The sequence below is a fragment of the Amphiura filiformis genome, chromosome 11 (assembly GCF_039555335.1).
Source record: "Amphiura filiformis chromosome 11, Afil_fr2py, whole genome shotgun sequence".
NCBI lineage: Eukaryota > Metazoa > Echinodermata > Ophiuroidea > Amphilepidida > Amphiuridae > Amphiura > Amphiura filiformis.
In genome coordinates this window covers 67,105,362-67,132,704 of record NC_092638.1, presented here as the reverse complement: position 1 = coordinate 67,132,704, position 27,343 = coordinate 67,105,362, and the positions used below count along the sequence as shown (strand labels likewise).

At 37.2% G+C, this 27,343-nt stretch overlaps 1 protein-coding gene across 1 annotated transcript in view; it reads right to left on the bottom strand.

Moving 5' to 3' along the window:
• LOC140165174 (LLGL scribble cell polarity complex component 2-like) overlaps nt 1-27,343 on the bottom strand; it is an 83,841-nt gene that overhangs the window by 19,113 nt on the left and 37,385 nt on the right. Inside the window, exons 8-23 of the mRNA XM_072188616.1 lie at nt 25,434-25,641; nt 21,971-22,022; nt 19,488-19,642; nt 18,590-18,662; nt 18,143-18,290; nt 16,873-17,100; nt 15,447-15,599; nt 14,538-14,782; nt 13,625-13,793; nt 12,761-12,887; nt 11,776-11,892; nt 10,334-10,497; nt 9,006-9,111; nt 7,985-8,177; nt 7,140-7,486; nt 4,764-4,796 (exon numbers count right to left, since the gene is read on the bottom strand). Of these exons, the coding sequence (XP_072044717.1) occupies nt 4,764-4,796; nt 7,140-7,486; nt 7,985-8,177; nt 9,006-9,111; nt 10,334-10,497; nt 11,776-11,892; nt 12,761-12,887; nt 13,625-13,793; nt 14,538-14,782; nt 15,447-15,599; nt 16,873-17,100; nt 18,143-18,290; nt 18,590-18,662; nt 19,488-19,642; nt 21,971-22,022; nt 25,434-25,641 (2,518 nt within the window). The remainder of the gene's footprint in view (nt 1-4,763; nt 4,797-7,139; nt 7,487-7,984; nt 8,178-9,005; nt 9,112-10,333; nt 10,498-11,775; nt 11,893-12,760; nt 12,888-13,624; nt 13,794-14,537; nt 14,783-15,446; nt 15,600-16,872; nt 17,101-18,142; nt 18,291-18,589; nt 18,663-19,487; nt 19,643-21,970; nt 22,023-25,433; nt 25,642-27,343) is intronic.

Sequence of the window (27,343 nt, the reverse complement as noted above, 5' to 3'; positions counted from 1 at the left end):
GGCTCAAACTTTTGCAGTCAATTAAATATTCAGTACACATTTCTCCCTGGGTATTGGCAGCCTACAATCTTTATGGAGATTGTGAAGCCCCCAGCATTTTTTTTTTTACTCCTCTGAAAATACCTTCAATCACAGTTCAGATTTGGAATCAATTTTAATTAGAATAGCTATGACTGTCTAATTTTCGAATAATATAAGTTAAATTTAATATTGCACATTGTAACATTTAACAAATCCATTTTGGTCCATAATTCATAATTTGAAATCTTCAATCGTCTCTCAATCCCTTCAGCCCAAAGACAACAATACATTCTTACAACCACACAGCAATCAGATGAGACAATATAAAATACAGTGTGTATTGATTCTTCATTTTCCTTGAGGAGGGTGTGGAATTCATATTACTCCTTTAATATGATTGTTCATCTTGGCACATTGGAATGTTTAAGATCCTAGTGCACATGTGTTGTCTTCTGTGATCTGGACAATTGTGGCAACTCTCAGAGAAGATATATTACCCTCCCCAGAATTCTTTGCAACATCTGACATCACACTCATATTACTTTGTACAGGTTCCCTTTGTTTTAATGTTGAGAATAGACTGGCTAAACATGGGTCAAGAAATTAACATATTTTGCAAGATCTGGATGTGCTCTGTTCATTGAGATACTTTGTCATTATTGACCCATGTTGCACTAGAAAGCAAATCAGTACAGAAAATTGAAATGGATGAAATGCATTGTGGGAAGTATAAGATATCTTCTCTGGGTGACCCTATACAAACTGGTTGCACATAACGAAGATCAAATTCAGACATCAAATGAATTATGATAACTGCAAGAAAATCCTATATCTGTAATAGCTGCCAGGTGTAAGATGTGTACAATATACTATATAGAATGCAAAAATTGTCGTCAAATTTCCATAGGGCAGCTATTGCAGATAGGATAAGCTTGCATCAAACCCTCAAAATGAATTGCGCTATTCCAGTTGAAATTCATACACCCCCTAATTAAGACATGGCTTTATCATCCACACAGAGTGTAAATTTCAAATAGGATAACCTGAATGTGTGACTTCATTTCAAAATCTACACTCCCTGTGTGGAAGATTAAGCACATGTCTTCAATAAAGGGTGTATGGATTTCAACTGGAATAGCCCATTGTGATAGTGCTTTGCCAGTGCTTCATGATAATACCACATCTTCCGTATTGTATGCACAGCAAACAAATGACATTTGTGCAGCACTTTGTGAAAAAAGAAACAAACTACATAATTATTACAAGTTATATTGATGTGGTTTACCAACTTGGAAAAAAGTAATGTGTTCTGATCAAATTTTCAGTGCCTACACAGCGTAGACACAGAAAGCTATGTAACATTGACACTTCATTTGCAAACCAAGCCGCATCGCAATGTGTGATCCTGGCTGACCAAGTCTGGCAGAGTGGTTGATCACAAGGACTTTTGTAATATTCAAGTCTTGAGCCCCAGATAATCAACTGGACATGAGACTTGACAACTCAAGCTCATTTATATAATTTGACTCAAGATCTCAACAAATCTAGACCTCAACAACTTGACTTGACTCGACTTAATCAATGTGACTCAATTTGGACTACAATGCTGGAAGACTGGTTGGTAATCAATTGGCCAGATTTTCTACTCATGCAGTAAACAAAGGACAACCAAGTATTAAATTCCTAATCAGCAATTCTACACTTATTCAGTTTATATCTCAGTTGGTTAGTTATCTCCCACTGATGGGTACACCATAGCTTGCATAAAAATGGAAATATGTTAATGATGATGATATAACAGGGATTACATCCGGGGTGCATTTTACAAAAATTAACCACACAAGCACTAAACCCATCATAAGCCCAATCTCATTGTAACTCTTCCATAAGATATAAAGCAATCCTGAAATACTCTACAAAAATCTTGAAAATCCTAACTTTCTGATACATACGAACAGGAAAGATAACAAATCCTGATATAGGATTAATACTGATAATTTACGTCCCTGGTACTGTATATGTTTGAGTTATCAAGGGTCTAGACATATGATGGGTTTTAAAGTACTTACAATACATTAATATGTTGAGTAAAATGCATCCCCTGTTTACTCTAGACTAAAAATGGTAAGAAACTAATTAGGGTGTGGAAATTTGTCAGAAACAGACTACCAAATATTAACAATCCTGCTCTTGGAACAAAACATACTTGCAATTGGACAATGTTTGATTAGTTTTGAACATAAAACATTTGTATGGACAAATTGCACCATAAAGTATACAGTGAACCACTTGTAATGGACATGCTTGGCTAGCAAATGCAACACATACATGAGTTCAACTATAGCAAATTATCCAATACCAAACCTTAACAATTGGATATTCCCATTGAAATTCATACACTCCCTATGAAGACAAGACCTCAATCTCCCACACAGGGGGTGTAGATATCAAATGGAGTCACCCATTCAGGTTTACAACTCTCTGTCTCTCTCTCTCTCTCTCTCTGAAGGTCGTGTCTTCCACAGGGGTGTATAGATTTCAACTGGAAAAGCTTATTTTAACAACAGACTGAATATAATAATAGGAATATAAAAACAAAAGAAACACACATTGAATGTTTGTGACCATATAATTTAGTCTTGAGTAAACCAATACAAAGCAATAATAGGAATCTCTCCTAGTCCCCTGAAATGTGTCGTGTATTCCATATTCGGTCACATGATACAGACTGAGGGGGCTAGGGTAAGATCCAACTTGCTGCATTTTCTTCCGACCCTCTGTACAGGGATCAGTGCTGGAAAGCCTTATCTGCAATAGCTGCCTATAGACATTTGACAATTTCTGCATTCTATATGGTACACAATTTAAAAATGACACCTGGCAGCTATTGCAGATAGAGCCTTCTGGCACTAACCCCTCAAGTACACAACTAACACCATCAACAACAATACACTGGGTTATTCCAGTTGAAATGCATACACCCCATATGGAAGACATGACCTTAATCTCTCACACAAGCACAGGGAATGAATTTCAAATTCTATACCTCCTGTCTTCCACAGAGGGTATATCAATTTCAACTGGAATAGCCCAATGTAACAACATTAAATCAACACAAGCAATGGACCTGCATTCTCTTTTTAGAAACTTGGGACATTTATCTAACTCACTTCCTGTGGACTGCTGACTTTCTGTGTAACCATGATCAATATTGATATGGTTTCTCTTTGGTATGAACCCTTTCTGTGTAACAGTACAGTGCAAGCTAGTATTATCCCGCACAAATCCTCAAAACTATTTACTTACTGTATAGTGGGAAACTTTCGTGAGGTTTTTATTGACACACTTTTCACGTTTAATTTAAAAACCGCAAAATTAAAAACTTGTGCAAATACTTTTTTCCCCTTATATGTGTAAATGTTTAAAATTGTGCATTGCAAAAAACGCAAAGTTAGAATCATAAAAAATTAATACCGCTAAAAATATCCCACTATACTGTAAGTTTTGTCTTGAGTTAATAGTGATGTCATCGCTATTTATGCAGTATCTATCTCAGCTATTCCAGCAAACATGAAACTTCAGTACAAAGAACATAGGGGTACAATCTTGGGACCTCGTAAAAAATTGCATATGACCCCTCCATGGAACTAGATTTGTCTCAATTTTGGACTCCAGGGTTTCTCTCTATAAGATTTGTGTTGAAATGTTTTGTTTCATGTCCCCATATTATAAACCGGAATGGTCCCAGTTCCCAGGAAAAATTCAATCAACTTCAGAGCTCAAATGGTGACCAAGTTTTAAGAGTATGGGTTTCTGTATCCACATATTCATAGGTCAATTTTTTAGTGTGTGAGTATTTGTGACCTGATCTGATCCACTCATAGTCAAAATTGTTGAAAATTCAGTTACTACCATTTTATAACTAACTTTTTCAGTACCTATACTATCTGATGTTGAATCCCCAGATCTCCTGAATACTTGGTTGCAAAGTTATGAATCTTATATGTCCATTTTCTTATGTTGTTTAAAAATTGTTTCATTATTACCAACTTTAGCCCGACTACATATTGATGTTAAACAAACTCTCTAAGGCACATGTATGATCCTCTCCTGAGCAACATTTCTACACTCTCTTTGGTCGGATTCATGCCACTGGAAGAAAGAATCATTAATCCATATTCTGAAGATGCCTTACTTCCATAAAAAGCGGAACCGTCTACTACTAGTCTATTTACTAGTGAGTAAATGTTGGTTTTGTTTTGAAGAATATCTATCCTTTAGTGTACAGGGAGCAAATCATGCATGGTTTCTTACTGCAAATGCTGACATACACATTGACATAACTATTAACTCAAGAAGAAATGGGCTATTCCAGTTGAAATCCATACACCCCCATGGAAGATGTGACCTTAATCTCCTACACAGGGGGTGTAAACTTCAGGTAACCCCATTTGAAATTCACACTCCCTGTGTGGAAGATTACAACCATGTCTTCCATTTCAAATGGAATAGCCCAGTAAAGTGCAGGCAACATCATTTCTTATTTTCTTACCATCAACCGAGCTAGGACGACTTATGCCGCTATCTGCGCAATTAGGAAATTAGTTATCGAGTTGTTTAATGAACACTTACAAGCAATCCCTGATCATGCTGTTAATGCCTAGATATGCCGTGTCATAACAAAAAAATTAATAGAAAAAAACCCATTCCACCTATCCAGCTAGCATATTAATTTTTCTTACCATCAACTGTGTTAGCACGATCTATGCCGCTATCTGCGCAATTGGGAAATTAATCATTTGACTTCAGTGGTTTAGTTATGGATTAAATTTAGGCTATCCCAGTTGAAATCCATACACTCCCTATGGAAAACATAGCCTTAATCAAACACAGGGAGTGTAGATTTCAAATAGAGTCACCTATTCAAGTAACCCATTAAGAAATCCACACTCCCTGTGTGGGAGATTAAGGTCATGTCTTCCATATGGGACATATGGATTCAACTTCAATAGCACAATAGATTTCAATAGATCTTAGCTAAGGGCAGTACTTGATGGCATGAAGCATCACACCCATTAACGGTGTTAGCACATGCTATGTCTCTACCTACATAATTAGGAAATCAATTATTGAAGTAGTTTATTGCACTTGAATGCAAACAACATTGTTATCTTATTACACTTGGCAAACATCTATGTCTTTATTATAATACGCACAAGTGAGAGGACAGTAACATTAGATGGATAGCATTTTTACTTCTGAGGGAAAGTTTGTTCAAACTTGCTTAAATTTCCTCCATCTAGTGACTCATGCCAACACTACAATCATAACCAATCATATGGTGCATACATGTGAATCTGTTGCATTCTCTCAATTTACAACCAATAACACACAATGTTTAATTTGGGCATGCCTAGACATTAACAACTGTATTGGTTCATACATGATATCACTGTGATCGTTCATGATATAAGTAATCAGAACACAGATTATGCACCAATCACTTCAAGGTTCTCATAACAAATCTTATTGGTGCATATGGGTGAATCTAATGCATTCTCTAGATGTTTACAACCAATCAGAACATGTGTTTAATACAAGCACTTGTACAGTATGAAAAATCTTATTGGATCATACATTGTATTCTATCAGTTTACAACCAATCAGAACACATGTTAGTAAAAGTTGACATTCTTATGTTAAAAACAGTGAACATAATTCTTCAAACAATTTCAAAACAGTGCACCTTTCTCGTCAAACAAACACAGAAATGAATGAACATGAAGTCTATTATTAGATCATTCTACACACCTGAATAAGGGACTGTGTGTCCATTGCATTAATTAAGTAAGCAAACAAAAACAAGCTTTGTCATATATAAGCACTGTGCATTGGCAATGTGTACACATAATATTAACACAACTTTTAATCATAATCACATGTGTGCAGTGAGTGCCGCTCATCTGATGGGCTATTCCTATTGAAATCCATACACCCCTATGCAAAAGTGACGTATATCTCCCAAACACATTGTGTGAATATCAAATTATCAAGTTAGTTACCTGAATGGGTGACTTCATTTGCAAACTACGCCCCCTGTGTGGGAGATTAAGGTTATGTCTTCCATAGGGGGTGTATGGATAACTGGAAAATCCCAATAACCCTAATCTACGCCATTGAACAAACTGAACTGATTGATACAAGGGTAGAACTGTCACACTGTTGATCAAACAAGGAAACTTGATATCACTGCAACTAAACAAATTTACTCTACTCAACTCATGAAAAACATTGCTATGAAACAACATGGTCTCCACACAGCATGTGGGTGATTCCAGTTGAAGTTGAAGCTTTTACCGATCAATGTCTGAGGTACACTTTTTTGGTCTCAATCCCTGACTGTCCGACAAAATTATCATGGCCTTACGCACATAAAAATTAGTCTCCATTTTCTTTATTTGGATAAAATTGCTTTGAACTGATGACAAGAGCATGAGCAATTGGCATGCCAGCTGGACTTTTCAATGCGGATCAAACTTTGCCCTGTGAACACCCCGTTCTCTCTGGATATAATCGATTTGAACTGATGGCAAAAGCAATTAGTCAGGCAAGCTGGAATCTGCATCAAACTATGCTGTGTGAAGACCACTCACACCTACTAAGCCTAATTATGTATACTCCACATGTTAACAGCTGTGACTCTTATTAGTTCCACATATAATTCTAGCAATATTCAAACGTAAGTGCCCTGCTCCGGTGCTCCCAAGTTTTTATGATTTTTGTTTAACCATTTCAGCAATTTATAGAAAATATGAAGCAAGTGTTTCTAAAACAGTATTGTTATTTCATCAGGTCTTCAATAGAAATTTAACTCTTCAAAAGAGTAATATAGCCCACTAGGAGTAGTATTGACAGCTCAGGAGTAATATTAACTAATAAAGAGTAATATTGACACTGACTACTTTGAATGAAACTGACTGGTTCTGTTTCAGGTACTCCTGGAGGGGACACTGATTGTTGATGCACAACTTCAGAGCAACATTAACTTCTGAGTAATACTGTTTTCCACCCTTTGATTACTGAAAGTACTACTGACTACTCAAAATTCATGGTCTTACCTTCTGGTGTTTGTTCAGGCATAGGCATTGGTGGTCCATCATCGTCATCATCATCATCCATCTGGATAGGTACCGGTGTATCCTCAACAACCGGCGCTGGCTCTGGTTCCGGCGCTGCTGGAGGGGGTGCTGATTCTTCCTCAGGAGCTTCTGCTGCGGCCGCAACTTCTTCAACCACCTCTTGCTGTTCTTCAGCTGCTGGCTCTGCTTCTGCTGTCGCTGCTGCTGCTGCTACTTCTTCTCCGCCCTCTGCTGCTGGTTGGTTGTCACCGTCCGGTAACCGACTGTCATCTGGTAAATCTACCATGCACATGGGTTCTGTTATGTTGCGTGCTGAGAGCGAGAATCTGAAGAAAAAATATAAGCACAGTGATTTATAGTATGCTACGCACAGACAAGCCTTGGCACACCTCACAAATGTGTCACTCCGTCAATCATAACTGAGCGCTGTCGGCCTGATGTGTTACAAATATCCCGTACGCCAATAAAATAACAGCACCTAAAGCCTAGATTTTTGCAGGGTATTTGTTCAGTTTATTCTGAGTGACCATACCCAGAAAAGGTATCTTACCCTTCCCAGAATCCTTTGCAACATGATGCATCACCTCATTTCATCAAATGACACTCCCATTAGTTTGTACAGGTCCCTTTGTTTTCATTTTGAGAATGGACTGGTTAAACATGGGTCGGTAGTGAAGAAAAACACATTTTGCCAGATAAGGATGACTGTGCTCTATTCATTGAGGTACATTTCATCACTATTGACCCACGTTGCACAAGAAAGCATATCAATACAGAAAATTGAAATGGGTGAAATGCATTATGGGAAGTGTAGGCCTACTTACCGCTCAAATTCTGATGGTGAGAGCAAGTAAAAGCCTTCTCCTCTAGATGTGAAGATAAGCGATTGAATTCCATTCTTATTGGCTTCATGAAGGGCATCGTAACCACCCTGCTTCTTGAGACGTGGTATACTATAGATGGATAGCTCACCAAGATTGGTTAGGCACGTTATGCAATTCTCTGAGTATGTCTCATCTGAAACAAGAGACACAACAAGAGATTTAGATGGTATGTCTCATCTTAAACATGAGACATATGTGAATAGTTATCATAACTACTATGAATTGGTTATGCAATTCTCTGAGTATGTCTCATCTGATACAAGAGACACAACAAGGGATTTAGATGGTATGTCTCATCTCAAACATGAGACATCAAATACAAAGACCTTACCTATTGCCTTTTGACTACTGATTCAGTATTCAAATAACAAGAGGATGAATTTGGTGTAAAGGTCAGTACGTAGTACCATATTTACAATGAATTATTATATTATTATTATCATTTGGTATTTGGTGGATCTCGGTCACCCTATAATTAAAGACCGAAATAAAAAGAATTTATCGCGTCTGATGTCACTGTCAATTACGATCCTTGATTGGTTTACACAGGTTAATCAGCGCGTAAAAGGAAGACCGATCTATCTGGTGCTGATCGGAGAAAAGGAATAGCAGCAAATCCGTACTTTTACAAGGCAAAAAGCAGCTTTTCTAGGCATTGTGGACATGGTGCCTTCACCAAAGAAAGTTTCCTACTAAAAAGACCTAACTTTTGAGATGGTTTGCATGTCGAAAGGTGCAAAATTAACAATAAGGCACCCGGTTATAAATCCGCGTTCAACAAGTCATCATCACGACACTTGTAAACAAACCGTGCTCGAGTTTGATTGACAGATGACGTCAGACGCGATAAATTCTCTTTATCTTTGTCTTTCATTATAGCATATCCCTTTTAGACTTCTATCAAGTGCAATGTTTGCATACAATCTAATAACAAATAACTTATCAAATTATTATCACTTACTGCTTCTACTTCTGAAGTTAATGAAAGCCACCTTGCGCACTTTGGATCCATCGTGAGCAGTCAGCTTGGCTTTACGTGTTGGCTTCAGGCTTGGTAATGCAAATACCTGCAAATTTCAAACATTCAATAAAAAAGAGGTTCAGCAAGTTGGGTTGTTTCAGTTGAAATCCATACACCCACTATGGAAGACATGACCTTTAATCTCTCACACAGGGAGTGTAGATTTAAAAATGGAGTCACTCATTCAAGTAACCCCATTTGAAATTCACACTCCATGTTTGGAAGATTAAGGTCATGTTTTCCATAGGAGTGTATGAATTTCAACTGGAATAGCCTATTTCCTCACTGGTCATGCATCATGGTGCCAACATATGACGAATGACCAGTGAGGAAATGTTCTGTCAGGTCATTCGATAATTTATTTAATTCTCTTGACAATATGTCTAGCATGGATGTAAGTAGGCTTGAAGAAAAAACCTGCAAATCTGGAAAAAAATCTGGAAAAAGTGTGTGAATATGGGCAAAAAAGCTCCAAAATGGACTGAAAATAAATAGAAATGCAGAAATTTGGACCAAAAAAAAATCTGGAATTCCAAATTAATCCTGGAATTTTACATCACTTTCCCCCCACTGCTCCCAAGGAAAAAAAATCAGTGCCCAAATTGTTCCCCCAGCCCCAAACCTGTCATTAATTCCCTTTTGGCTTTCCCCCACCCCCACACCCAATATTACTTCACCCCGGTGGCGTCCGACTATCTGTGCTTACCTTGAATTGTTCTTCTGTACATATGATGACTGAATGGCCAGTCATATTAGGAGGCTTAGCTCTTTCATTCTGTACTTCAATAGGGTCTGGTAATGGATATGTATCATGATCTACTACAACCAATGAGACAACGGGGCTCCATGCTTCAAACCCCCCCCAGGGTGGCGTCCTGACTATCTGTGCTTACCTTGAATTGTTCTTCTGTACATATAATGACTGAATGACCAGTCATATTAGGAGGCTTAGCTCTTTCATTCTGTACTTCAATAGGGTCTGGTAATGGATATGTATCATGATCTACTACAACCAATGAGACAACGGGGGCTCCATGCTTCAACCCCCCAGGGTGGCGTCTGACTATCTGTGCTTACCTTGAATTGTTCTTCTGTACATATAATGACTGAATGACCAGTCATATTAGGAGGCTTAGCTCTTTCATTCTGTACTTCAATAGGGTCTGGTAATGGATATGTATCATGATCTACTACTACCAATGAGACAACGGGGGCTCCATGCTTCAACCCCCCCCCCCCCAGGGGGGAGTCTGCCTATCGGTGCTTACCTTGAATTGTTCTTCTGTACATATAATGACTGAATGACCAGTCATATTAGGAGGCTTAGCTCTTTCATTCTGTACTTCAATAGGGTCTGGTAATGGATATGTATCATGATCTACTACTACCAACGAGACAACAGGGGCGCCATGCTTCAACCTGATCTCCTTGGCTGTAATGATAAATATAAAGATAACGATTATGATGGATCCACTATCCTGTCTTCATTACACATAGCACTTAATGTGAACTTATTTTGAAACCCGAATTGAACACCAACTAAACTGTCCAGAAATAAAATCGTGAAAAATTAACACAGCAAAAATATCCCAATATACTTCATTTCACCTTGCGTTTGTTCGTGACGTCAATGCTTTTAAGTGGATTCGCTGCATGCGTCACCAACAACCCGCCCTTGTACGCATATATATATGCTCTGTGGGATTACTCCATATTTCAGAAAAAATACAAACAAATTTCCTGTTTTTCCAAATTAAACATGGCGAAATCCTAATCCTTTAGTTAGTTCTAACTGGCAATCAAAGTCAAATTTTAATGTTTGGTCAATTTTTGGAAAAACAGGGAAGAAAAACATGCATTTTTAGGGTGTTTTTCATATGTTGAGATAATCAAGCCCAAAGACTAACTGTAACTAATTTCAGGTTTTGCATTCTAATTTTTGGAAAACACATAAAATTCTGAAATCATAATCGATTATCAACATTAACATAAATTTATGAGCAGACTCCTAACCTATACTCCAAATATTGAATGCTTTGACTTGTGCCAAGTTGTTGAATTTGTGACTCCAATTGTGACTGGACGCGGCGAATCAGCCGTAAAGTCGGCCCCGGTCAATTTTGTTTTATTTTGTGTTTAGAAAATATATACCATAAGCTTTAAAATGGTATATCATTTGACTTCAAACGATATCCAAAAGCGGGTTATGATTTGTTGAACTCTGTTCCTTCGACAAAATTGTATTTTTTATCGGTTCTACATGTGTCTCTTTTTCTACATTTCTGGTAATAAATATCCAACAGTCATAATTGGCGGTCATTTCAAATCATCCCCAAGTCAACGAGGTTCAGAAATATCCTCTCATTGTTCATTGTTGATTATGCATACCTAGACAAAATACAATGCTTTGTTATCTACCACTTGAACAGGATTTAGCCAAAGCAAACAAAGACAAAAACTATTCTATAGAAATAGGTAGAAGCTTATTATCCTCTTCAGCAGTAGTATTATTGATTGATTTAAACAGCGTTTGATAAGATACTTATCGCAATAGCAATTGATACACCTATGAATACTGACCTTCACATACATTTTACACTTTAACTCAGAATACAATTTGCCGAGTTTACGGCCGATTCGCCGCGTCCACTCACAATTGTAAGAAATCATGCAAAATTGCACATTTTCACTTTTATCAAAGAATGCTTACCAATCTCCGCTGAGACAGAAAGTTCCCCTCGTTTGCTTTCCTCTGGTACATTGAGTGTATAAATAAGAATTGCACCCATATTTGTGCCTACCCACAGTGACGGGGTTGCTGTATGACCTGCAATGGCAAAGAAAAATCAACAAGGTTATGATAAGGTAGCTTGGCTCCTTGTAATAAGAAAAGGTTTTAAAATCCTCTATCCCCTCGATGCAAGGTCAGTCAAAATAAGCTTGAGAAAAGTTGAGATGCTTTGACCTTTCAAAACTTGCATTCTTAAACATGCAAAGAAATATTTTTACTAATTTAAAAGTGTTAATTACATAATTCTTCAAACAAATGCTTTTCAAATATGCTTTTGAGGAAAACAATTAATTAGGCAATTTGTCCAAGACAAATGTGCACTGCAACAAAAACATGTGCACAGCAACTTTGAGACAGGTTCTTCTGGGTTTTTTTGCCCTAACCATATCACATATTAGACCAGGGTATAGGCGATAACTATAATAAAAATTTCATCATAGTATGGTATTCCCATTGAAAAAGCCACCATTTTCATGTACTATGCTGTACTATGCTCTAATTACGCTTGTTCAAGCCATATATACTATGGGATGACTTGCATGAAGGAGGTAGGGTTGAGCGACCACTTATAGGTTGAATTCCCAGTCTGCCTAATCATGTAGCTCCCGTGGCCAAGTGGTTAAGACGCTGGTCTCGTAAACCAGAGGTCCTGGGTTCAATCCCCGCACGGAATCACTTACAAATCACTGATATATTTCATCATAGTTTGCTTATTCCCATCAAAAAATCGCCAGCTCGTTATGTGACTACCCAGATCAGTAACCCAATCACCATCAGTTTGATAAAGACACAGAGTGTTGAAAGCTCACGTAAGTGAACAATTTTAGTTGTGTGTGTCGGTTTAAACTCTACCAAGATAACCATTTTTCATGTTTATTAGAGATAAACTAACACACAAACTTACTGTCTCTGACAAATGTGTTGGCAAAGTACAGGAATCTAACCATACTAGTCTTGGATTCCTCCGTCCTGGCCTCAATCCTTCGTTCCATCGGGGCCATGTCAGCATCGCCTGAGGCTTCCCTGTGATCCTGAGAACAAGAAAAAAAACACCAAGAAACTTGAATGTTAAGAATTCAACAACATCCACAACAATGTCAAAATAAATAAAGTTGGATATATGCAGACTTAGGTGATAACCTCAGCAGACCCAGTGAAATACTTGTAATGCCACCTGCTAGGAAATTGATAACCAACATTCAATCATTTGCTGTTTGACATCATCCCTCTTTGGCTCAACTGGTTACACCATTGTGTTAGTATTTAATACATTGGTTACCGGTTCGAATGTTTTCCCTGCAATGTTTATTTATGTGCACTTGCTCCTCTAGGGTAAGATTAAACATGTGTTAATTTTTATATTTTATGAAGGAGTCTGGTGGTAATTTGTGCATATTTTTCACCACTGAAATCAAGTACAGGGAATATCGTTGTGAAAAAATACACAAATTTGAGCAAAAATGATATTGTTCAAAACTAGAATTTGTCTATACTCCATTCAGTCTATCTAAACTAAGACCACTAATTGCTCACTAGTTGATAATAGCCCTTCCTGGCCAGATTCACAGCTGGGTATAATCCCTGCCACATGCATGTGCAAATCAAATGTCACTAATCCCCCTCTCACTGGTCGCTTTTGCCTTGTTATGCCAAGAGGGCTGTTAATTGGTCAGTATTTCAAAGGGGATTTGTGGTAAACCATATCACAGCAGTATTCACACCTCTGTTATTGGGCAGATTATTTTTTCTGAATAGACTGTACACTTACTGGTGATGCATTTGCTTCACCCCTCCTTGGCGATGTCTTGGGTTTCTCTGCACCAGGCGCCCTCCTCCTACGCAGCCTACGAATAGATGCTCTCAGTGATTTCTTAAAGGACTTCTTCCTGGACAGGTTCTCACCAGTAGCTGACAGATCATTGGGGTTTAATGTACACCTAGGAAAAAAAACCATTGGTATGACTGGATCAAATCCTGTCACATACTTTAACACTTCCTACCAGGGTTGCTGATCAGATTTTTTTTTAGTTAAATTTTTTTTTTTTTTTTTATTCCAAGAACTGCTATACTCCATGGTAAAGTCAAACAAGACCAGTGGAATGCTAGACATATACACAATCCTATCAGGTATTTACAAAAATTCAAAACATGTTTTTACATGTAAAAATATCAAAGAAACAATTTGGTATAATCATGGGGAAAAACCTGTTGAATCCTGCACCTTGAAGATGAATTTTTAGCAAATAGATAACATGACATCAGAGAGGTATTTTAATTGCATCCAAATGTTGTAGAAATAGTAGGAATGAAGTAAGACAGTTAAATTAAGAAAGAAATTAATTTACTTTGATCAAAAATCATAAAAAATGAAAAAGTTGATTTAAATCACTTTTTGGGGACAAAATAAAGTGATTTAAATCGCTGCTTCCTACGGGCAAGCCAGATTCCTGCAAATCCCACTCCTGTGTGCATGATACAATAGTGTGATCTGGAACAAGCATGTAGCAGCCACCTTGGATGAGCTGGGAAGGTGAATTTCAAAAGTGCTCATACAAACAAAGCAAACCCATGGCTGGTTCATACTGTCACCAATATCCAAGTTGATTGTAATGACAGTAATGTAATGGCTGCAGGAGGTTAAATAGGGACAGAGTGTTTAATGACATGAATACAGTATTTACCTTGCACCAATGATGGCCCTGTGTACATTATCAAACAAAGCAAACCCATGGCTGGTTCCTACTGCCGTCAATCCCCACGTTGACTGTAATGACAATGATGTGATGGCTGCAGGGGGTTCACACTGGATGGTGAACTCAGCTTGAAATCCAACAGGTAGTTTGACCGAGTCCTCTTTGATGGGCAGCGCCTCGTGACCTCGCCATACAAACTTGTCCTGTTCACCAACAATTTTGGTTTGGAAGTGCTAAATGAGATGTGAAATCAAGTAAAAGAGAGGGCTAGCATTAATAATAGAAAGAGGTGGATACATAAGGGGTGTCTCCCCCACCCCTAAATCTGCTCAAATAAAGTAATGCTCCAATAAAGTAATGCTTAAATCATGAAATGCCCCTGCCCCCTCTGATTTGATTACTTTACAAAGCCTGGACTAATGATGTAAACACTACCAACAAGATCATTATTAAGTGGATGTGGAATGGGTGTTTCCTACACCCCTAAATCTGCTCAAATAAAGTAATGCCCCTCTCCTCTGATTTGATTACTTTTCAAAGCCTGGACTAATGATGTGAACACTACCAGTAAGATCATCATTAATTTGGTAAGAATTTTCATCTGGAAATTGAGAGTTCACATAAACTGATTCAAAATTCAAATACACACAAACTAGAATTTCCAGGCAATGCTTGTCTCCACATGACGCATGTCGCACATTGTTGCAAATTAATTTTTTTTTAAATAATATTCAACTTTTTTTGAAAATAAAAAAATTAAAGAGCTATAGCATCCAGACGGAAAAACAGTATGCCTCGCATACTTTGATATCTTAGAAGGGAATATGGTCTGCCTTACTGGGTAATAAAATTTGTTTATTCGTCTACAAATAAAACAAGAGTTGTTTGCCTCCTTACTTCAACTTTTCTTTCGACTTCATCTGTTCCCATCTTCATATACATGACTTGTCCAGCAGAGCCTGCAGCAACTAAGGTACCTGTCAGAGGACACATGGCAATCTTCTGTATTCCTAGACGTGGATCATCACTAAATGGATCAAATGTCCCCACCTGAGAGAAGAAAGGAAAACACATGTTTGAATATGGAATAATTGAGAAAGTTATACTATTACTCTCATTTAAAACTCCATTGGGCTTATTCTATTTAAAATCCACACTGCCCCTGTGGGAGATCTTCTACAGAGGGAGTATGAGTTATAAATAGAATAGACAATTGGGTAACTTCCATTTGAAATACTCACTCCAGTGTGGAAGATTTAGGTAAAGCCATAATACAGTGGGAGTATGGGTTTCAAAATGATCAGCTGTGGCCATTTACATTTGAAAAACATACTCCCCCTATGGCAGATATTTCCAAAATCTTCCACAGGGGTAGTGTGGATTTTAAATGGAATAGCCCATTTTGCATGCTATTTTGTACCTTACATTAGGTCATCACCAAAACCAACTCTTTCCAAGTTTTGAGTGAAGTTGCCCCAGCAGCTTGGATATGGTATATACTTGGGGCGGACATTCTAGAAGAGCAGCAACGATATCACTTACATTACATCCCAGATGTTGAATCTACATCATATGTAACATTTGGACAAACTCTCCATTTTGATGGGGACAAGGCTGTCAATCAAGTTACCCAACTTTGCACCCAATTACTAGCGATTAATACCCCGCTATATTCCTGTTTGGGAGAGGGGCACAATAGCATAAGTTGAGTTTATACCCACAATAGTGCAGTAAAATATATGAGTGTGACCCCATGCACTTCTCACCACATCTAAATAAGAAATATAATCTTGATGTCCACTAGACAAATTCGTAGGTAATAGAAATGTTGGTTGTCTACAACAATTTTTAATTGTACATATTTTTGAGATATATTCCAATTTTTTAATTTCCTTTTAGAAAAGCCAAGATTATTATTATTATTTATTATTGATATTTATTATTTTCATTATATTTATCCAGGTAGCCCAATTCAGCCAAATAGCTGGTCTAACATGGGACCCTGCTACACATTTACAAAACTTTTGAAAACCATGCTTTTATAGAATGTAAGTCTGATCTCCTCAGTTATTGTTAATGTTCTATTAGCAATCTTGCAGCCTTATCTTCGCAATCAGGGTAAACAAGCTTGTCTAACTCTAGTTTTGGTTAGTTTAAATTTAGACCACTATTTCAAAACTTGGGCTCAACCGATTATCGGATCGGATATCGGATCGGCCTGATAATTGATGATATCGGCCGATATTACAACATCGATATCGGATATATCGAATCGGTAGACAAATGCCATATCGGTTGAGAACTACTCAAAACCTCTCCTCACCTTTCTAAATGGTGGCCATTCATCTTCTTCTCCATCTGCCCCACCTGCTTGTCCATTAGCGTCCGCATCTGTCAGAAATAGATTGGATGTATCCAACTTGTATAAGAATTTGAGGGATATAGTAGAGGCATCCCAGAATCTTATGGTACCGTCCTCGTGGCCTGTTAGTAGCAAGTCATGGTGCATGGGGGGTTCGGCAAGATTACGGCCTCCATTCAATGGCCAATCCTGAAAGAGATATAAAAGACAAACTTCGGGATGAGTATTACCTGCTGATTGGTTGCAAGAAGACTTATTATGATTTATTGAGCCAATCAGCAACATGGTAAGAATGGTGGTAGGTTAACCCCATGAGTACTACCTGCTGATTGGTTACAAGAAGGCTATTATGATTTGCTCAGCCAATCAGCAACATGGTAAGAATGGTGGTAGGTCAACCCCATGAGTATTACCTGCTGATTGGTTACAAGAAGGCTATTATGATTTGCTGAGCCAATCAGCAACATGGTAAGAATGGTGGTAGGTCAACCCCATGAGTATTACCTGCTGATTGGTTATAAGAAGACTATTATGATTTGCTGAGCCAATCAGCAACATGGTAAGAATGGTGGTAGGTCAACCCCATGAGTATTACCTGCTGATTGGTTATAAGAAGACTATTATGATTTGCTGAGCCAATCAGCAACATGGTAAGAATGGTGGTAGGTCAACCCCATGAGTATTACCTGCTGATTGGTTACAAGAAGACTATTATGATTTGCTGAGCCAATCAGCAACATGGTAAGAATGGTGGTAGGTCAACCCCATGAGTACTACCTGCTGATTGGTTACAAGAAGACTATTATGATTTATTGAGCCAATCAGCAACATGGTAAGAATGGTCTTAGGTCAACCCCATGAGTACTACCTGCTGATTGGTTACAAGAAGGCTATTATGATTTGCTCATCCAATCAGCAACATGGTAAGAATGGTGGTAGGTTAACCCCATGAGTACTACCTGCTGATTGGTTACAAGAAAACTATTATGATTTGCTGAGCCAATCAGCAACTTGGTAAGAATGGTGGAAGGTCAACCCCATGAGTACTACCTGCTGATTGGTTACAAGAAAACTATTATGATTTGCTGTGGGTGTGTATGCATGTTAACTCACCCTCTGTGTTGCTATAGAATTAGAATGTACTTCCCCAGCTGCGATAATTATGTCTGTACGCATGTGGGGGTGTGTATGTGAGGTGGGGTGGGTGGGGTATGTATGCATGTTTACTCACCCTCTGTGTTGCTGTAGAACCAGACTGTGCTTCTCCAGCTGCAATAAGTTTATCCCATAGTTCTTCTGTTACATTGCTGACATGGTGTGATGATATGATAGCTGATGAGTGTAGGGCAGATAGATAGGGTAATGTAAACGATGGCCATCTGAAAAAAAGGAAGAAAATATCATCTTTTGGTTAACAAGCATAGCCCTGAGATAGTGGGTGGGGCACTCAAAGTGTGTGCCTCCTGGCATATGGTGCCTATAGATATACATTGGTTTGCTTCAATTTCGATAGTGAACTCTAACACCCTAAGTGTGTTTTGGCAAAGGAAGGAAGGAAAAAGAGAAGACAAAGAAATTGGGGTTATGAAGGTTGCTAGGAGATTTAAAAGCATAATTTCGATTGGTAACTGAGATTATTACATCATGTAATTAACCAATCAGTGAGTTTGTTACTTACCCTTCAGTTAGCAGGTCAATGAATACAATTTCTTCTTCTGCCAGGACTACAAGTGTGTGAGGATCATCATATTCTGAGGATGAACACAATTCATTACATTACATTCAAATAAGACAATTTAAAGGTACAATGGGACTATTCTAGTTGAAATCCATACACCCCCTATGGAAGTCATGACCTTAATCACGCATACAGGGAGTGTGAATATCAAGCGGTGTTACCTGAATGGGCTACTCTACACCTGAAATCTACACCTCTGTGTGGGAAATTAAGATCAAGTCTTTCATAGTGTGTATGGATTTCAAATGGAATAGGTATTTCCAATTAATGTAAATAATTTATCTATAGCATACAGTTAGAACTGAATCAAAGCCCTTACACTTGAAACCTGACATGAATTAATCACGTCATCAGGAGAGAGATCTATTAATCATTCACTGTGTTTGGCTCCCTTTATTACGGGCAGTGTTCGAAATAAGCACTTATCCTCTTGTCCAAAAATCACTGGGGACAACCAAATTGAGCTATGTACTTATCCCCTGGACAACCACTATATTTTACCTCCAAAAATGTGACACATTTGGGGACAATCAAAATGTTTTGAGGACAAGCAGAATTTATGCATTAGTTGGCCTCGGGACAACCTCCATATTTTCCTTATTTCGGACACTGATTACGGGGTTCTGAATAAGCGGCCTGATCCGGCCAGTTGACCAATGTGGTTGGCCCTTGAACAGCTATGAATTGTACAGTAAACATAGCAAAACAAGGTGTATTTGGCCCTGAAACACAAATCTTTGAAATGATTTTGGTCCTCTGTGGCCTGTGAACAAAATATAATTGAGAATCCCTGATCAATATACACATAACATATGAAAGGTATAAAGTATTGACTTACCTTGCTTTGGGTCCATATTTGACATAACAAAGAAGTCGATAACTTTGGAGGTGAAATCTAGTACAGTATGTGTCTTGCCCTGGATAATGGTTACTCCATGCCTGTCACCATAACTGGCTCTGGGCATGCCACCATTAAAGATCAGGAATGGCTCACTGGAAGAAAATCAAGTGTTGTTACATAAATATAGGATTTATAACAAGCAACTAATGATTGAAATCAATATTTATTGCTGTGGCGAGTGGAAAATGCTCACTAGAAATTGAGTTTGGGCGAGCTGTGGCGAGAAAGAGCGATTGCTCGACTCAAACGGCAAGGCCTGACTAGTAATTAAAATCCATATACTCTCTATGGAAGACACTAATTCAATCTCCCAAACCGAGGTTGTAGATTTCAAATGGAGTTACCCATTCAGGTAAACCTATTTGAAATTCACACTCCCTGTGTGAACGATTAAGATCATGCTTTCCATAGGGGGTGTGTGGATTTCAACAGGATTAGCCAATTATTATATCCACCCAAGATGATTTCAAGGCACTGTTGTGGTGTGCGATTTAATACAGTTACAACACATTGAGGAGATAAGACAAGACAGGGATTTTGGAAGTGGCCCCATTTTAGATTGCAAGAGGAAACGTCCTAGGGTCCATTTAACTGAACTTTTAACCCTTTGTAACTCAAGTAACCGTTCGTAAAGTTACAAATACCCAATTCTAGACATAACTTTACACTCTAATCCCTATTACTTAAGAAGGGTACCATTTGTAAGTAAAGTTACAAATACCCAATACTAGACGTAACTTTACACACTCTAATCCCTATTACTTAAGAAGGGTACCATTTGTAAGTAAAGTTACAAATACCCATTACTAGACGTAACTTTACACACTCTAATCCCTATTACTTAAGAAGGGTACCATTTGTAAGTTAAGTTACAAATACCCATTACTAGACGTAACTTTACACACTCTAATCCCTATTACTTAAGAAGGGTACCATTTGTAAAGTTACAAATACCCATTACTAGACGTAACTTTACACACTCTAATCCCTATTACTTAAGAAGGGTACCATTTGTAAGTAAAGTTACAAATACCCATTACTAGACGTAACTTTACACACTCTAATCCCTATTACTAAAGAAGGGTACCATTTGTAAGTAAAGTTACAAATACCCAATACTAGACGTAACTTTACACACTCTAATCCCTATTACTTAAGAAGGGTACCATTTGTAAGTAAAGTTACAAATACCCAATACTAGACGTAACTTTACACACTCTAATCCCTATTACTTAAGAAGGGTACCATTTGTAAAGTTACAAATACCCATTACTAGACGTAACTTTACACACTCTAATCCCTATTACTTAAGAAGGGTACCATTTGTAAGTAAAGTTACAAATACCCAATACTAGACGTAACTTTACACACTCTAATCCCTATTACTTAAGAAGGGTACCATTTGTAAAGTTACAAATACCCATTACTAGACGTAACTTTACACACTCTAATCCCTATTACTTAAGAAGGGTACCATTTGTAAAGTTACAAATACCCATTACTAGACGTAACTTTACACACTCTAATCCCTATTACTTAAGAAGGGTACCATTTGTAAAGTTACAAATACCCATTACTAGACGTAACTTTACACACTCTAATCCCTATTACTTAAGGGTACCATTTGTAAAGTTACAAATACCCAATACTAGACGTAACTTTACACACTCTAATCCCTATTACTTAAGAAGGGTACCATTTGTAAAGTTACAAATACCCATTACTAGACGTAACTTTACACACTCTAATCCCTATTACTTAAGAAGGGTACCATTTGTAAAGTTACAAATACCCATTACTAGACGTAACTTTACACACTCTAATCCCTATTACTTAAGAAGGGTACCATTTGTAAAGTTACAAATACCCATTACTAGACGTAACTTTACACACTCTAATCCCTATTACTTAAGAAGGGTACCATTTGTAAGTTAAGTTTAGTGAAATGGAACTTGTGACTCTGCGTAAGTTACGAACGATTTTCAAGACTTGCGAATCTTTGTAAAGTTTAGTGAAAAGAACCCCAGGTGGTGACAAACCTGTGAGGACTTCCACAGAGGGAGTATGTTTATCAAATGGAATTGGGTAGGGTTCATTATTTTGAAATACATACTCCCTTTGTAATATGGCTTTACCTGGAGTGAGTATTTCAAATGAAAGTTACCCAATTGTCTAGTCTATTTGAAACCCATACTCCCTCTGTGAAAGACTTTATCTAAATCTTCCACATGAGGAGTGAGGATTTCAAATAGAATAGCCCATTATACGGATGGTTCAGCAACAATTGCCTGTGATATGCATGATTTCACTGCAGCACAGCGTGTGCCCCATTGTAGGAGTTACAATCACACATACAGCAGCAAATGGACATAGGTCTCTTTTTTGCCAAACCATTAGTTATTGAATTGATAGCAACTTACCTTTTGGTCGTCAAGGAGAGGAGTTTTGTGATTGGTTTACAAGGGAATGGACCTGCAAATAAAGAAAATAGAAAGTTACAAATAGTTAATAGTTAATATAATCAGGTCTAAATAAAAAAACTTTTTGGAAATTGGAAGGTTTAGACGTTTTGCTGATTATCAATTTAAATGACTAAATTTAAGAAACTTATACATGTGGTCACTTTTTTAAAAGAATTAAAACTAAACATAAAAAAAAAATTAAAACAAATAAATTTAAACCTTAATAAATAAATAACAAATCTTCTTCAGATAATTTTACATCAGACCACCTGCTGATATTTTCTAGTTTAGTATTATTTATGATGTTTATACACCAAGGTCAACCCTTTCAATCAATGCACTTCTCATCATATCCCAGACCATGACAATTGCCATTGGGTTCTATTCATAGACTATTTAACGCTTCATATCATAAATACTATAACCCATGCACGTGGCAATCTTTGTATGGCGCGAAAAATGCCATAGCTGAAACAATGCCGGCAATTCATTCATATGCAATGGTGTATGATGCAAAATACCAAATAATTTTTATGTTCATTTTTTTAAATGAAGAGAAACGTAGTCAATGACAACTTGTTCCAAATTAGTGGCTATCGAAGCTATTCCATTTAAAATCTACCTGTAGAAGTTATTATAACCAACATTCAGGATGACTCTTTCTCAGATGGATTATGTGCATTTAGGCAGCTCCATTTGAATTTTATAGACCCTCTGAGAAAGATTTAGCCAGAGTCTTCCGCAGAGGGAGGGTGGGTTGATTAATGTGCTTATTCAATTTGAAATTCATAATCCGGCAGTGGAAGATATTTATTATCAAGAATAACAGAGTTTGTTTTGAAATTTCAAAATTCATTGGTAGAAGTGTACTAAAATTCCATTTTTTGTAAATAAGGTTTAAAAAATATTGAGATTTAAAAAAAAATTTCATTCTATCTGGGTGTTAAATTTTTTTCAAAAATGCCCGTAAACATTTCAAATGATAAATTATTCTTACACTCGTTCCATGCAAAATGCAAAAAGTGATTTCATGCATTCATTACCCATGCAGGGTTGCAAATTTGGGTGTATTTCTAATACATTTGGGTGTATTCCTAATATAGTTGGTTGTACTCCTGATACATTTGAGTGTATTTCTTATACACTTGAGTGTATTTTTAATACATCAGGGTGTATTTCTGAAACATATGGGTGTAATTTAGGTTACTAGTAAATATCATAATTTTTTAACAATTTGCCTGCTGCTTCAGCTTGGACCAGTTGTCAATTGAGTTGGCTGTATTTTACAACTTGCCTGCCTGCTTGCCTGCCTACAAGCATTACAGCTTGCCAAAGGCAATTACAGGCTGAATTTTGCCATCAGGCAGGTATTAAATTTGAGCTTTGCCAAAGGTGCAGCAAACACCAGGGATTGAGTTTTGAAAATAACAGGCATGCTACAAATCGCACTTCTGGAAATGTTAAGGTGGGCTCTTAGACGCGCTATTCAATTACACTCAATATGAAGCTTAGGAATCAAAGTATGCTATAATTATAAATGGCACCTGGCAAGGCAATTTAAGGTGTGCTATGGTGTGTGATCGCACTCGCACACCTTAAAACTCAATCCCTGAAACACCCAAGTTAATGCAGTGACCTGTGTGGCAGATTCAGGCCATGTATTCCATAGCAGGTGTAATTGATATCAATTGGAATAGCCCATTGAAAACACAGTGATCAATCAGTCAAGTCATTAAACACTTGTAAAGTTAAATTCAGCTTTTTAAATTCAAAAGCAAGGCTCCAATTAAGCACCTGTCTGTTGGCAAAATCCAGACTGTAAATGCCTTGGCACTATGGACCACAATAACCTCATTCCAGTGACATAGTTCAATAACCTCAATTAAACAATCACAGTGCAAAATTTGGCCTCAAATTGCAGAGTATGAGTTTTTGTACTCAAATTTGCAAAGGTCATTCAATGAATGTACAAATTTATTATGGTTAAAGAACTGTGTCTTGATAGATGAGCATGTTGTGGATCCTAGTATGGGCAAGCTAAATATGCTGATGGTTAACTGATAAAAAAAACTAAAAAAACTTGTAAAATACAGTTTAAAACTCAATTGCCAAATAGTCAAAGCTAAAAAAGTAGACCAGTTGTTAAGAAAGTTAACAGCTCAAGTAATTTGGACAAGTAAAAGGAAATTGCATATAAAATGCAGCACTCTGATACTTGCAAAACTAGTCCCAATTTTATTCAAGCACAGCCACTTGTTTGAGATGCAACAGGCCGTTTTAAAGATGCAGACATGCAAGATGTACTAACCCATATATTAAACCATCTGTTGCTAGATAAAACACTGATCCTTCACCTGCCCTATTCTGTGATATGTATGGCAGATATTATATGACATGATTCACAAAGTAATGAACTATCAAAATTAAATCTTTAGTAGTTTACTAGCTTAGCAAACCTATAGCATGCATACATGATTTCTTTCAAATTGTTCATTGTCCTTATTAGAACTGATATTAAAATGATATGATATGATATGATATGATATATGATATTGTGGGGCAACATGAGCCCAGACCTATGTAATGCAACATTTTTTGTTGGGGGGGATCAGGGATGTAGCTGCAGCGGGTGGTGGCTGGCGGCAGAGCCAAGCACTCAAGATTTAGAGCCCACTACTGATAAACAATTTTAACTCTAACACCCAGCACTCAAGTGTCAAAAATTGCAAAATCACATAGAATTTGGCCAAATTTAGGCAATTTTCAAAAAAATTGTCAATTTCAAGAAAAAATTCCCTCAAATACCACCGGCACTAAAAAAAATTCTCCAGTTACAAGCCTATGGGGATGTACCCTTGGCTACATCTGTTTCTTTACCACCGTGCACTGCATAACGATTGACGACAAGTTACTCACTACATAAACTTTGTTGGACAAATGTGGTCTTTGTAAACATTTTTTTGAAGGGTCCAAGTATTTTACATGTTCAGTGGCATAGTCAGTTTTTTGAGGGAGCAAAGACAAGAATATTGGTGGTGGGCATCATTTTGGCCCTGTGTTTATTGTGATAATTGTGTGTGAAGTGTTTTTTTTTTTTTTTTGGGGGGTAAAGGGGTTGAAATTTTCTTTGGGGTTGATTTTAAGGGGTGAAATATTCTTTTGTGGTGGTTGACTCAGCAAAACAACTCATTTGGAGGTTTGTGTGTTGGGGGATGTGGGGTGGACTGGGATGCATGTGGGGGTGTTTATGTACAGGAATGAAGACAAGCACTGCCATAATTTCCTGAAACTGTCTTTACATTTCTTGAAAATGTGTATTTTGCTATACTTTGTACAGGGAAGATCCAAGCAAAATTTCCTGAAATCATGAAATTTCCTGAAGATTTACATCCCTGTATGTATAATACATATAATTATTTACCATATGGAATGATTGGTTCCTTTTCTGGGCTAGTCTCATCAGCCTTCCACACAGTATAGCTGCCATCATTATGTGCACTAGTGAACTGTGTTCCATCCCGATGCCAGCATAAATTTTGTAATTCTTGGCTACTAACAAAAGTGTGTTCTGCGTGGAAATCATTGCTATCCCAGATCACTATCAGACCACGGTTGTACCCAATCAAGAGCTGCAAGAAAAAAAAAAAAGAACAGAGACATCTACATAAGATTTTGTAGACTTTACAAATCACATACTGTATAAGTGGAAATTTTTGCATTTCATTTATTTTCGCGCTTTTCGTGTCCCAAGCTGCTACCACAAAAATAACATCGCATAAATATATTCATTTTATGTATAGATAAATGTAAGGACCTTAGAATCTTGAATTTTAAAACAAGGGAAAGAGTTCAAAATTTGCAAAGCGAAAAATTAATCGTGCAAAAATTTCCACTTTTTACAGTACATGCCTTTTATGTACCATACCTTTGGAGTTAATGGTTTGCATGCTGGGCATATGTTTTAATATAAAAAGTCCAATATTAAGAACTATCTCAAGAACCACTGAACCAATACTGATGCATTTTTCCTGCTAATTCCAAATATGGTCATGAAAATGAATAATTCTGAAATTTTTAATTTTTAAAGAAAATTTGGAAAATGTCGTCTGCAGGAAAACCCTATGGGTCATTGGCCCCTGAACATGTTTAAAGCAAAACCTCTTATGTAACCTATTGCCAGTTTTGTTTTAAACATTTTCAGGGGCCAATGACACATAGGTTTTTCCTGCCCAACGATGTGTAGATAAAGCATTTTTACCTTGGGAACAAGACTGGTTAAAAACATTTGCTTGCCAAGTTTGAACATAAACACCTCAAAAGAAATAAGTCCCCCTCTGAACATGTCGTCATAACATCGTAAGGTTTCATTTTATACCAACAAAACTAACTTTGAAATAATTATATGACTGTTTACTAAGTGCTGTGTGAAAATGAGAGATTTCCATGACTTCAGGGCTGAATGAGCCTAAATTGAAGGCAAAACTGCCCTTTTCAAAAGTCACAAAGTAGGCCTATGCTTGTCACAAAAGTTGATTCATGGCTTGTTACAAATGGAAAACCCCATGTGTTTGAGTGCAGTTTAAAATCCTCACCAAGTGAACATTTACTGTAATGTGTATCGATTCTTGATCATTCAGCCATGCAAATCCCCTTGGTGCAGAGTTCAGCACAGTGAGTTGTAAGATGGTCAGTTCCATTCCTTGTCCCAATACACCTTGCAGTTAACAAGCAGGCCTACTTTGTGACTTTTGAAAAGGGCAGTTTTTGCCTTCAATTTAGGCTCATTCAGCCCTGAAGTCATGGAAATCTCTCATTTTCACACAGCACTTAGTAAACAGTCATATAATTATTTCAAAGTTAGTTTTGTTAGTACAAAACGAAACCTTACGATGTTATGACGACATGTTCAGAGGGGGACTTATTTCTTTTGAGGTGTTTAGTATTTTCTGTTGTTGCAGAAATTACTTTTTAATTGGGAGATTTTATGAACTTCCTATTTGAATAAGATAGGATGTGAAAGTGACTGTTTACAGTTCAAAAATAGTAAGTCTAGTATGAATAGATATCAACTTTCAATTTGATACTATTTGAATAAGGTTAACTTTTATTTCCTCAATAATGCAATTTTTACTGTTTAAAGTCCATTAGGCATGTGTTTACGAGGTTTTATTGGCAGCGATAAATCCTGAATAATGCAGGCACAATCAATTATTAGTACTTTATCTTGTAATAATTTTGCTTGTCCGTAAGTGCAACAGCTGCGCTATGAACACATGGCCAGTAAATTGTCCATCCACATGAACCGCTCTTTGAAGTATTTGACCCCATGAA